At 26.7% G+C, this 14,331-nt stretch overlaps 1 protein-coding gene across 2 annotated transcripts in view; it reads right to left on the bottom strand.

Annotated features, from left to right (window-relative positions):
- Positions 1 to 9,404: 9,404 nt before the first annotated feature.
- LOC126897423 (protein numb) overlaps positions 9,405 to 14,331 on the bottom strand; it is a 31,936-nt gene continuing 27,009 nt past the window's right edge. For both annotated transcript variants that reach the window (XM_050670989.1, XM_050670987.1), the window contains exons 2-9: positions 13,858 to 14,034; positions 13,574 to 13,645; positions 13,421 to 13,498; positions 13,215 to 13,355; positions 12,924 to 13,152; positions 12,539 to 12,817; positions 12,309 to 12,467; positions 9,405 to 12,239 (exon numbers count right to left, since the gene is read on the bottom strand). In XM_050670989.1, the coding sequence (XP_050526946.1) occupies positions 11,734 to 12,239; positions 12,309 to 12,467; positions 12,539 to 12,817; positions 12,924 to 13,152; positions 13,215 to 13,355; positions 13,421 to 13,498; positions 13,574 to 13,645; positions 13,858 to 14,013 (1,620 nt within the window). In that variant the 5' untranslated portion in view covers positions 14,014 to 14,034 and the 3' untranslated portion in view covers positions 9,405 to 11,733. The remainder of the gene's footprint in view (positions 12,240 to 12,308; positions 12,468 to 12,538; positions 12,818 to 12,923; positions 13,153 to 13,214; positions 13,356 to 13,420; positions 13,499 to 13,573; positions 13,646 to 13,857; positions 14,035 to 14,331) is intronic.

Raw genomic sequence — 14,331 nt, forward strand, 5'->3', positions numbered from 1 at the left:
ATTAACTTCTATTTAAAGTTGTATTTGTAATATACATAAGTATTATATTGTATCTGAAACCGAGCGTTTGGCATTTAAATAACGTTCCTAAGAAATTAACAAACTTTTACTTCAATATCGCAAGTTGCCGCGAGCCTTTTACTTTTCGTCTCATTAACTCATTTTTGCACACCGGGATGTAAATTATTTTCATTATTTGTACTTTTATTTTTTTAAGAATAAAATCTAAAATATGTTTGTCAATTATGTTACTTTGATTTTATTAAAAAAACACTTATTGCAATCACTATTGAATTTAGGAATATTAATAATATAAAATTGATATTTTATCTTAAGAATGATCGAAATCGAACAGAAATCTCCATTAATAGAAGATATGAAAAACAAATGTCCAACTTGAATTTGTTCTATACAATAATAATTTTAAAACACAATTAATAATAATTTTGTCATGCTGAAAATTCATTCCGAATCTCCGTGCTTCAGTAGGTATTCATGGAATAAAACTATATAGAACGAGAGAGCATATTGAGAACCACTCATAACAATATTTTCCGGATTTCTACGGTCCGGCGTTCTACATTCCGAATTTTAGAAGACCGGTAATCTACGGACAGGCATCTTGTATTCCGTATTTATACGGTCCGGGATTTTACGATCCTGAATTTTACAGTCCGGATTTTAAAGTTTCCGTAATTATACAGTTCTAGTAATATACGTTCCGGACATATTTTTTCCGGATAATTCATGTTCCGCCCATTTTTTTTCCGCATAAATACGGCCTCCCCGTCGACGACGCGATGTCCGGCGTGATCCTTGGGCGACAAAAGGTTAGCGGCGTTGTAGGCGACGGTGCGCGGGTGCGGATCGGTTGGTCGACGTTATCACTTTCACAACGAGAAGAAGACTACGAAAACATTAACGGCGGGACGTCGTCGGCCGTGCGGCACTTGCTGGACTTTTTTGGTCAGACAAATACTCATAAAATAGGGCGACGGCTGATAAAGGTGGCCTGAGTCGTGTGGCATCGTGTATAACGAAACGACGCGGGGCCGTGTCAATCACAATAAAAATTTGTTATACATATATATAATTGATGACACGCGCGCGTCTACGGGTTAGAAAATATTGTTGTCTACGAGTGGTCAGCGGGGTGGGGTGAATGCGTTACGACAGTCTAGTCTCAAGGTCATACGCGACATAATAACACGTGCCGCGGGAGTTACAAACTTACAAACAAACAACAAACATACATGTGAAACTAATATAAGCGTGTTAAAATATATTTTCATAGGCCGATAAAGAGTAATTTCTTATTTTATAAGCTGTTATAATGTGTAGTGATTGCCCAGCGGGGTGCGAACGTAGAAGAATTCTTATCTGTATTTGTTAAAATGGAACGTCGCTAAAGACTACCCCACTTCTCATCTATTCTAAATCTTCAAATGGTAATATCTAAAAAGTAATAAAAAATTGGTTAACGAATAGTCAACATTTTATTGAACCATTTTCCATTTAATCTTAAAATAATATTTTTTCATTTAGCTTTTTAAACTTTTTTTACTCAAAAAAGTAAACCTTATTTTATCTATTATAATTGATGTTGCCAGCCTGTGTGAGATTAGAAATAAATTATATTTATATTCATGACTAATAATACAATACAATAAATCTAATAATATTAGACGAAAATTACTTTTTCACAATTGTTATTAAGACATTTTCTACTTGTATCGTTATTTTTTATTTATAAAAAACCATATCGATGAACATACAGCATAAAAATAAATTATAGCTAAATTAAACAACAAAGTGTAATTATCTTTTACTTAAAAAGATCGGTTAGCAATGGCGACATCTGTTTATGTGCACATGAACAAATATGAAAAAATATTTATATATTATAAATTGTTTTTCTAATTTATATGAGTAATATGTGTACATATTACTCTTATTATAATTTTCTTTTAATGAAAAAATTTCATTGTATAGGGTCGATTGCCTTCATTGCTCCCTTCACAGAGATGCGTCTGATAAGCGCAACTATAAAGTAAGTAAAGGACTTAGTCTGACCAAAAAATTAAAAAATTGCAAAAATTCCCCCATAAAAATATCTTTAGAATGGGAAAATATTATTTTAGTATATTCAAAAATTATGTTTTTGTTGAGCCTATAATATATACTAAATTAAAAAAAATATAAAATCCATAAGGATATATTTAAATTTATATTATCGATGTTTTCAATAAATCCAGTTTGATTATATCTTATTATATAATAGAACAAGGAAAAAATTACTTAGCGTGCTCGGATTTTCGAGTTTCTTTTTTTTCAACGAAAGTACTCGGTTACAAGACTCCGGGAAAATTATTGACGAAGGTCGGAAAATTTTTGGCGCTCGCCGGTGAGCGTTTTAAAATTTGACCGTCATCGAGAAAACAGTCGCTGACGCCAATGTTTTACGACTTAAGGTTTTAAAATTTTCACCAGACACGTCGTATGACATTTCTGAGATATCATACAAAAATCAATTCAATACGTTCATTTTTCACCGTTTTACGACCTTTTTTTTTTAAAGTTCACACGTTTGGTGTTAATATGAGCTTATATGTTAATTGACTCATTTATACGCATATATGAAATTAATATATGTATATGAATTTTTATGACGATTTAATTTACTATTACTATTCAATTCATTATTTAAATTATTAGAATATGAATCATTATACAAGAAATTTATTTATTACATATTAAAATCATAAAACGAAATCATATTATGAAATGTGTGTAAAATATACCATATACATTTTATGAGCTTAAATGAATAAATCAACAATTACGATGAATAGCTAGCGATAAAAGAATCACTCTGTATATGTATTTCATCAGTTGTACTTGTACATTAATATCGATTATTTTCATCCAGAAAATAGTAATAGATTGTAATAATCGATAATTAATAACAACCGTCAGCTTTAAGCTGGACGAAGTTCCATCACAACAGAATAGTAGCCGAATTACTCAGTATTATTATTCAATGGAAATATAGAGCTATGGACCAGTGAAATGGTCATAATATACACCCGACTAGTTCCATTTACATGTAGATATTTGATGAAGATACATTATAAACTAAAATATGCAAAACGCGGGTTATAATTAAAATTTGTTTGGTGAATTAATAGAAAACATATAATGTTTGCATAATTTAAATATTAGACACCAAATGAATTTGTAAAAAATAAAAGAGTTCAGATTGTTGTTTACAGAGCAATATGGTACTATAGAACCTTTTGGTTTTTAATATTATTATTTTTAATAGATATCATCATCTCTTTAGGCTTTATCCCAAATATATATGGTCTTTAATATTTGACAGGTTGGGTTTTACACTGTCTCTCAACCTGACTCAATCTCATTATAGCAGAGGAAACTAGTAAGTGGGCAAAGCGTGTATAATTGTTAAAGTTCCCATATGGTCTTGAATTTAGGTTTTTTGGCGGGATTTCGAAGTAATTATACTAATAGAAAGATAATTGTCTATTATATAATTTACGAATATTTTGAATTAATCCAGCTTTTGTAAAAAAAAAGCTATTGATTTTTAAATTGCAAAAATAAAATAAAATTTGGAAAAATGAACATTAATGTTAATGTTAAACATTTCTAATTTTTATTTGTTCATAAAAAAAAAGTTAGGATTTTCTTTCAATTTTCAAGGATAACGTCTTCAATTAGATATAATTGAACGAAATTGGTGCAGTAGGAACCCCGAGAGCAAGAAGTGATAAAAAAAATGTCCAAAAAAATTGGGCATTTCTTTTTATTATTATATAATACTATATTAGCTTCACATTGAAGCTAAAATCACCCCAGTTGAACATAAAACTTATTTTTTTATCTCTTTTTGTATTATAAAAATAATTAATATTATTTTTGTTTGTCAAATTTTCTGCTTAAACTTTTAACTTATTTACTAATAAAATTATTTTAAATAAATTTTTTTATCTATAATGTACTATAGCCATAAAATGTATGAATATCAATAAGATTAAAATATGTAATATTAACTATTTATAAATTTTTTTTTAGACTTATTATTTGATTAAGGAACTGCGTATAGTCGATTTTATATAAATACTTGACATTTTTTACTAAAAAAAATTATTTACATACAGTTATCATATGAATTTCTCGTTTTAATTTTATTGTTTTACCACTGTTAAATATTTTATGAATATTTGGAAAAAATAAGTACGATGAATTCAACATTATACTCAATCATATTGCTTACAGTATTTTGTCAATTTTCAAGTACAATTGATTGGGATACAGTTCCTCATGGAAAGATTATGGAATATGATTTAATTGTGAACGTTCCGGAAAATATGATTTTGGGTGAAATAAACGGTGGCAATGTTTTGATGGAGCAATATCACTTGGCTATGAAAATCAGGTCGTATAAATATTTGTACTTGCTGGTCACTTATGTTGACCGCGCACTGTATATAGAAGAACCAACTAAGGTGATGGGTATGGTAATACGTTCCACGAAAAAAATAATATTGTTCATGAATAACTATGGTATAGATATTTCTGATTTAGAAAAATATGGACCAAAATTTGCTGAAACTACAAATTATACCAATGATGATAAGGAAAAGGTTGCCCGATTTTTAAAGAATTTTAAAAAATATCTATATAAATTATTATTCTATGATAACGAAGTATTTAATAAAAAATACCCTAGTGAAGAAGAATTAAAGAGTAATAAGAAATTCGATTCGATATGTGACTGTTTTACTTGGATTGAAGAGTTATTTTTAAACTTAAAACTTAATAATAATAAAGAAGAATTGCCAGAAGAATCCGTAGAAGAATCTGATGTAGAAATTTCAGAGACGGACCTTTTTCGGAAAAAACTTAAAGCAGAAATTGATTCATGGGATTATTTTCAGAATTTAATCATTGACCCAAAAATTGACAAATATTATCCTCCAATAAGTATTATTTATGCTGAATGTGTACCTGCTGCAGAATATGTCTATAAAAAACTTGAAGAGGATTACAGTATTTTGTAAACCACATAATAATTAAATTGAAAGATAATTTACCGTTTATCATTGAATCCAAAAATGTAAATTATTATTCTGTTTTTTGTATGTATTTCATAACATGTGCAATTAAAAACTACATTTAAGTTTAAACGTAGTTTACGTCGTATTACAGTAATACTGACATTTTAAATAAAAATAACTTACCAAATTGAATCAGAATGTAGACTTTCTTGTATTTTAAAATAAAAAAAATTCTTAAGCATAAATAAAATTTACTTATTTTTTAAAATAATTCAAACATTTTTGATAGCACTTAACGATAAGAGCCTCTACCGATGATAAGAATTATCTACTTGCTAATAAAATGAAAAACTTTTTGAAAAATGAATCTCAAAGTAGTCTTATTTTGAATATTTATTAAAGCCCGGATTTTTATGCAAAAAATATAGTAAATATTCATGTAAAATAACAAAAATTAAATATCTTAAAACAATTAAATAATATAAAAATAAAATAACACTTCACTTACGTTTACATATTTGGCAAACCATTATCTATAGTTTAATTGAAACAATGTAAAAAACAAAACAACTAATTTTAAATGAATACCAATATAAAGTAACAAAATTCGTTTTTATATTTGCAAAATATAAATTTTTGTGATCATCGCGAAGCGCAATTTTATTGGACACAACTTTTTTCTGCATCCCAAGATTTTAATACGTATTTAAAAAACGAGACAACTTCATGTCAACTCTTCTATACCATGATTATTATTTTTAACAATTTCACTGTTAATTATTCCTTATACTTTTAGCTTCGATACGAAGTTGAGAAAGTATAAATTTTACTATGTGTTTTTTTATGTCAGTCGTCTATTTTTCTCAGCTCTCACCGAAACGATTTCTTTCAAAGATACGTTAATGTATCAAAAATCGTATCTAGTTGAAGACATAATCTTTAAAAATTAAAAAAATTTCCTTCGTTCCCCGTAAATTTTTTCCACATTTACAAACATTTAATTCAATCAAAATATTATGAAAACGTGTAGCCACTGAATTAAAATAAGAGTTTTTGATATAAAAAATTTCCCTCATTACTCGTAAATGAAGAAAATCTCCAAAAAAATTACAAATTTTTTACTTAAAACTGCCACAACGTTTTTAAAATGACCAAATCAATATAATTTTTTTTTATACGTGATACGTGAGGTATTTACCTATCATTTTGTATATTTTTTATATAAATCTGACCCTTTATCTGTTCATAGTACGTACTATGCCATATCCACGCTGTGTTGCGACCCCATTTGCTACCGCTTTTAATCTAAGCATTTCCAGGATTATTTGATTAAAAATACCAAAATTTGATATCCGCAAAATTCTGTGCCGATTCCTCCTCCATTTAATTTGTTTCCAACATTCTGAACTAAATCAAAACTTTCTGTGAGATTGAAACCAGTTTTTTTCAACTGTATAATTGTTTATAGGACACAAAATTAGATAAAATAATTAACAATTATTTCTGAATAGGGTTATCTTTAAATAATTCTTAAGTATTTTGAGTAGCTATTGCTAATAAATTGCACCAATAACTTCTATGCCATTTCTTAAATTATGCCATTATAGAGTGCTAACAGGAAATAGCGGTAAATTTAAATTTGGGCACATTTCTTTAAACTTTATTAACCAAATAGGTGCTTTTATAAAAATTATTTTTGTATTTAAAATTAATTTATCAACTTTTGGGAATTTATTCCTCCTGTCTTCCGATACTCTATGAAGTCTAAAGACCATATAATATGAATAAGTTTAGTATAAAATACTTAAAGTGATTTATCATATAAGTAATACTTGATACTTATAACTAATGAATCATAAATAATTTAAAAATAGTTTGTAAGTTGACCTTTTCCAATTCGTCAACTGTTAAAACTATTGGTTTTTTATTTTTCTGGAGATTGTAATGTTTAAAAAACGGTACTCCCTTTTTTTTTAATATTTGTATATTTTATAAACATTTTATTTTAGTTGTGCCGACAGCAACGGCGTTATTATATTTATTATCTTCATGATAAGGATTGTTATATAATATAAGGATTCGTTGTTGCGCGACGAAATAGACAATAAGTGTGGTTTATTTTGAGAAATAATGAATTCCTCACTTCTTTTCCTGATATAGGCCATTTAGAGATAGATAGAGGTGTCGTGGTAAGTGTCATATAGTTTGAAGCACCCCATCCAAACAATATCTAAAAAAGGAAATCTGACCTGATAATTCTCTAAGATATACTACTGTATAATTATTAAGTTAATTTTCCAGTAACTCAGCTAGTTAAATTAATTATAAGCAAATTAATTTATATATAAAAATTTCATATACAAATAACGAAAAACACCAACTTTCTAAATTAAAATTTTTGTTCGAAAATCCGCCAAGTACTTCATTAATTTTAGTAAGATTACAATTATGGCAGACAATCCAACATAATTTGGACGGTAAAAAATTTAATAAAGCGTATCATTGATTTCATCACAATATAAATATTTCTGATTTAAAAGAAATCATGAGCAATTTTTCTGAGAATAAAGAATATAATATGATAAACAATCAAATAAATCATTAGAAGAAACAGAAATAGAAATTTTTTATGACAAACTTAAAGAAGCAATTAAGAATTGGACGTTTTTTAATAATTTAAACGTCAATGATGAAATGAACAATTTTTTTCCTCCGAAACCAATTATCGGACCTATAGAAATATATTTATATATAGGAGCTACACAATATTTTGTTAATAGAAATACCATCAAATGCGAATGAAGAAGCTGAAATAGAAACTAAATGCAATGTATGATATTTTGACGTATCGTTGAGCAAAACCGATCCACCAGTAGGACCTGAAAAAAGTGACGAAAGATACTTTCATATTTATTATATCATAATTAAATTAAAATTTGAAGCTTAAATTGTAAATGAAATATTTCATTGAAAATTCAGGACTTAGAATACAGTAAAATAATTTTATTCTTAAAATATATGTAACTGTCATCAATTAAAATAATAAATGACACGGATCTATAAAAAAATGTTTGTTGGTTTTTTATTTAAATATCATAGTGATTTCCCGTTGCAATAATCTTACACATGTATAAAACTACTGCAATGTGCATTCTCACTAGGGTCCTATCAGAGTACTGTGTTGTCCTTGTATAATTCATATATTACTAAAAGAGCTATTAATGGTTTCGTGACAAATAAAATAGACTCCCAACCTAATAATTCTTGAATGATTGTTCAAAAAAATAATAACTTCAAACATTATAATAATCTAAAAACTAGCTTTTGTAATCCAATGTACTATTATAGTAGCATGAGATTTAAAAAAAAATGTTGCTAATTAATTCCATAAAAAAATGTTAGCACAGTGAGGGCGCGATACAGTAGGGACGTGATATAGTTGAGACAATAATTGTTATAGATGATATCTGACAATGATTAAAATCATCATCGTAAAAACAATTGCGATGTATATTTCTAGACAGTGTTTGATTTTAAGAAATTGGTGGATTATTCTAAATGCAACGTTAGTCCCTATTTCCTTAATCATGTCCTGATTAGTAGTTCTTTGATTTATTAATATAATATATAAATATATACTAATTATAGAAATTAACTTTAGTATAAAATTGATGTTCAATAATTTAATATTGTAATATTTACGGAAAAATGATACAAAGTTATAAAAAAGTTGTATTTTTCGTTAATTGGCAAATGTATAAAAAATATTATTTGTTAATTATGAATAAATATACATAAATACAAGGAATTTTACCATAGACCAGAATATACTTTTCTATGCCTAGTTTTGTGCCGAATTCAAAATAGCAATTCGTTTTCTTTCATCGCCTCTTTTTTTTAGATCATTATTAATTAGTTAAAAACAAGTATTTACATTTAAAATAATTATAAATTCATATCAATATATATAACAAAAACATAAGAGAAAAATCCAGCACAGTGAGTTTGTGACATAGATTTTTTCAATACTTGGTAACATTAAGTTCAACTAGATTAATATCGGGTTCTTTTAATACATTGATCATTAAAATCAGTCTAGTGAGTGTTGAGAGTTTTCATTGGCAGAAATAAAATTGCTGACTGCTTTATGAAATAATTGTCTGGATTTATCCTAAAAAAGCGTAATAAATTATAAATAATAATTAATAAATAGTAAAGTAATAAATTGTGACAAACTATTAACCAAATCAAAATGGATTACTCTTTACTACTTCCATAATATTGGAAAATTAGAAGAATTTATAATTAAAATATAAAATCATGTTATGCTTAAATACCTTTAATGTACTTGACATAAAAACAACAAATATTTTTCATATTTATATATAACATAATATATATATATATATTATGTGACATTTTTAGTAAGTACAAAGGTTCTTATTGATCTAACATATTGTCTAGTTTTCTAATTAATTAATGAGGCACTATACACAAACGACAATAATAAAAATTGTAATATTTATTTTATTTTTGCTATGTTAACATCAATTGAATAAAATAAAGTTATTAAAATGAATTATATTTTCTTAAGTGACTGTAACAACTAATTTTTTATTTTGACGTTTGTATAAATTCATGTTTTAGTTATAGATAGAGTACTTATGATTTAATTACACTTCAGCCATTTATAAAGGGGCTATACTGTTTATTAAGTTTTAATAAATAAACGGGTTTGAAGAGAATATTGAACTAATAGAAAGCAAAAATGTCAACAAAAGTAACAAAAGTTACAAAGTATTTTTAAATTATTTAACTTTAAATATTGTATTGATTTCAAAAAAATTAAAATAGCTATAATTTAAAATAAAATAGTGTTCCAAATATATAAAATATTGGCACATGACTGGAATATATTTTATGACCTTTTTATCTATATTTTTATGCTCAAAAAAATGTGGAAAGGCATATACGATTACAAATAATACATAAGAAAATATATATAATACAAAAACTATGCTAACAAGTGATATATTTAAATTAACAACTAGGAAATATTTTAATAATAATAATAATAACTGTCAATACTATTTTTTAACATAATAATACATAATTTTACATACATAATTTACTCTTTAGTAAATGTTATAATACATACATTCCATAAAACAGCATTATTTTGACCAGTATATATAAAATAATTGCTAATATTTATAATACAATTGAAAGTAATAATTTTAATAATAAAATAAACATTAATGTGTATCAATAGAAAAATATGCAGTCTATTGAATACACAAATATCACAGAACACGCACACAATCACTATGTATTATACGCAACTATAATTGATTAAAACATTAATTGTTCATATCTAGACAGCCATATGAAATATATAAGGTCTTATATATAATGAAAGGTGAATATGTCTAAAACAGTACAAACGGCAATAAAACCACAAGCGAAAGAATAAAAGAAAGTCAGTTATTAATAACTATTAGAATAATTTGAAGAATATTATTTTCAATGAATTGTGCAAAAAAAAAAAAAAACTATTGAGATTTGTTTCCTTTAAAAGAATAATTGATTTCAAATAAAATATAAAGAAAAAATTGAACCCATGCAATTTAAAATAAGAGTTTAAAAGTTGCTTTAATAGTATTTAATAGTATTCAGAATTTTAATATACCTGGGTTCAATTTTACATCAAAAATATTACAACTTTATCTAACAGAAACAGAGAAGAGTAAACAAGCTTTTACGTAATTTAGAATTTACAATAGCAAAATGACAAATTCTTCATTTCCTAGAAATATTTTTGAATTAAAATAATAAATTAATTTAAAACACTATAAAATGTTCATTGTAAATAATCCACATATTAAATAAATAACATTGGCCATACTAATAGGTATGTAGTACAAATTAAATTTATAATATAAGTCTGATATTATATTTATAATCACTAATAGTTTACTAAATAAAACATAATTAAGTACATAGTGGTAGGATAAAAATTCGTCAATACCCTTAACATAATGTATTTCAGTAATTTTAACTTAATAATTAATTGAAAAATTGATATGTATGAATTGCGAGACCATAAAACACGTTAGGTACTTATAGTACATCAAATGTGCATTTTAAAGTTAACTTATGTCAATCAAATTATTTTCCTGGCTAATTTTATAATGTGAGAGTTGCATTATTGAAAAATCATAAATAGATTTAGAGAAAATTTCTCAAGAATAGTGAATTTTAGTTAACTAAATTTCTGATATGTAATTAAAAAATAAGTATAACATAGTTCACACAAGTATAAAATTGTTAATTCTGATTTTCACTAAAAAAAAATTTATCAATAAGAATCATAATTATTAATACTGAAAATTTTAGCATATTTAAGGAATTTATAAAAATTGGTTTTCTTTGAACCAATGTAATGATAAGATATTTTTGAACGTTTAAAATTATAGTACACTTAAAAATTACATAAATCTCTCCAGTTTTTAAGATTTTATAAAAATTAAGTACTTGTTTATAATTGCAACTAAGTAAAATATAAAGATATTTTCAACAAACCAATTTTATTACGTCTTTCTAGTAGTCTTAAAATTTTCAACCATCTTTTCAAACATACATTTAATTTTTATCACATTTGTACTTCAAAAGTTTTTACAGTTTTACTTTGACCTGATGTTAACGGACTACTTAAAAAAGGATTAGTGTTCTTTTTTGGGGCCATATAATTGGGATCAAACGGATTAGCTGAAATACCATTAAAATTTGTACGGTACATGTTTTCAGCTGTATCTAAAGAGTACGCACGACTATGTGAAGCTAATGTAACATGTCTTTTAGGAGTTATCTGGGGTTCTGTTGTATGCAAAGTAACAGCAGCTACTTTTCCTAGCCATTGTTCTGGTCTAGGTAAAGTAGATGGAGGTGTAGCAGGTGGTGTTGGTGGTGTAACAGCTTTAGTATTCAAATTCCATAGACTGGAACCAGAATCAAAACCTTCATCTTGTTGAGGACTAACTCGGCATTCAAGTTTAGGAGTACATTGATTACTCTGAGTTAGTGAATTTGATGATTTTTTAGGTAAACTTGCAAGAAAAGCTTCACTCCCAGTGATTGGACCATGTTTTGGTGTATTTTCTGTAAAAAAATATATATATTTATGATTTTTTTTTTTAAATTAAATTAATTATAATTATAATAAATTACCAAATTCATTTAATTTAAATTTTTCAGGGAAATCATCGTTATCTGTGCTATTTGTAAGAAATGCCATTTCCAAAGAAAATTGTTGGCACATTACAGTGACTTGATCAGTTGGAGTTATTGATTTTTCACTACGAGGTGACACTTCGGGAATAGGACTTACTATAAAATCATTTTTATGAATAACACATGTTTTTTTATTGAGTACCTAAGAAATTCACAATTTAGTTTACCTTGACTGGAAAGTGGCATAAATTTATTAGATGTTTTCTGTGAGCTGCCAGTAGGTTGCAGGCTCATAGACCTAGTTCTTTCTAGATTTGAAGGTAGCTCCGATATTCTAAGAGATAGTTGCCTTTTGAAAGGCGAAGCTTGATTAAGTTGTGAAAATCCTCGAAAAGAACCTTGCCTTTGTAACATTGATAATGTTGCATGAGGTCTTTCAATAGCTTTAGTATCAACTTTGGGTGTTGTACTATTTTGCTGCAATGGCTTTATCGAAGATGTAATGTCTATCACAAATAATATTTTACTTTGATTAATTATACTATTGACAAGTTTATATAGTATAACGGTTAAATAAAATTACTACAAATAATATTTTTTTATCTAATATACCTTTATTATTTTGAATAAGGAAAGCAGGTGGTTGAGGGGGCGCATTAAGTGGAACACTTGGTTCTGATAGTTGTTCAGTTAAAGATTGTGTTCTGAAACTACCAGTTCTGGTAAAAACTGATGTTTTTGGATCATAGTTCATGGTGACAGAGCATTCTTCTTCCCGTTTGTTTTTTCTAATTAAACATTCTTGAAAAGCACATCCAACAGCATGGCTTAATCGGTCGCCCTATAAAATAATATAAATTAATAATGTAAAATCTAATAAGAATTAGTTATTAATATACTTACCGATTCTTTAAGTGCAACAAAACCGTGGCACATCCATCGGCGGGTAAGTCCATCACGACAAATATATGAGAAACCTTTTTCGTGACTTCGATCAGGCGCACAGAATGAAACTTTTTCGATTGTTTGATCAACTATCAAACCCTGCGGATTAAATATAAATAAATTACAAAAACAATAATAATAATATTAAAGCTTTATTAATTTACCTTAGTTTCCTCTTCAACTACACGTAACCCATCACCAGATATGTAAAATATTGCCCTTACTGGTCTCCGACGAGACGCCTAATGTAAAAAAAGGTTTACAATTTGGTTTTTTTTCGTTTATTTAAAAAAATCAAAACAAAACAACTCAATTACCCTTAATGTTTTTAATGCTTCTTCGCATACTTCCATGCCTCTGGATTCAAATACTTCTACACAGCCCAAATACTGAAAACGTAATAATCAATTTATGGTTATTTTTTAAACTAAGATAATTTTAGTGTTAAATGTTTTTTGTTTCACATTATTTATTGAAAGCTAAATATAACAGACAAATCTACGTGGACCAGCCTAACAAAATCAAACTCAGGCATTACGTGATTCAACCTGAGTTACATAGAATACTCGATTTGTAATTATTTATCTAAAAACTTAATCACCTTAACATGAAAGGAACATATTCCAGCCCGTACTTCAGCTTCGTCCATTGCCCACAAATGTGGTTTAGGATTAGAATGGTGACTAGGAGAACCCGTGTTTCCTAAGTCTTTACGACGTCTAAAACTGTCACGAAAACTACGCCGTAGTCGATCCATTTTTGATGGCGACCTTCCACTCTGCAAAAAACAAAAAAAATTATAGTTATACACTAATTTTAAAATAATGAGTCTTATACGGTAAAAAATCACTGAATCACTAAATTAAATGCGATTTTTTTTTAATACCAATTAAAATTAAAATCATTAAAATAACATTTTAAATAAAATTTCAACGTGAATTAAGTTTATCATTACATTTAATTACAGAACAATGAAGATTTACACACAAATTATATGCAAAAAATATTTTTTTATTAACTGAGAACATTTTTTAAAATATATTATATAATATTTATAATTTCATTAACTATACAC

Source organism: Daktulosphaira vitifoliae, unplaced genomic scaffold (genome assembly GCF_025091365.1).
Source record: "Daktulosphaira vitifoliae isolate Bord-2020 unplaced genomic scaffold, ASM2509136v1 Scaffold_1, whole genome shotgun sequence".
Classification (NCBI taxonomy): Eukaryota; Metazoa; Arthropoda; class Insecta; order Hemiptera; family Phylloxeridae; genus Daktulosphaira; species Daktulosphaira vitifoliae.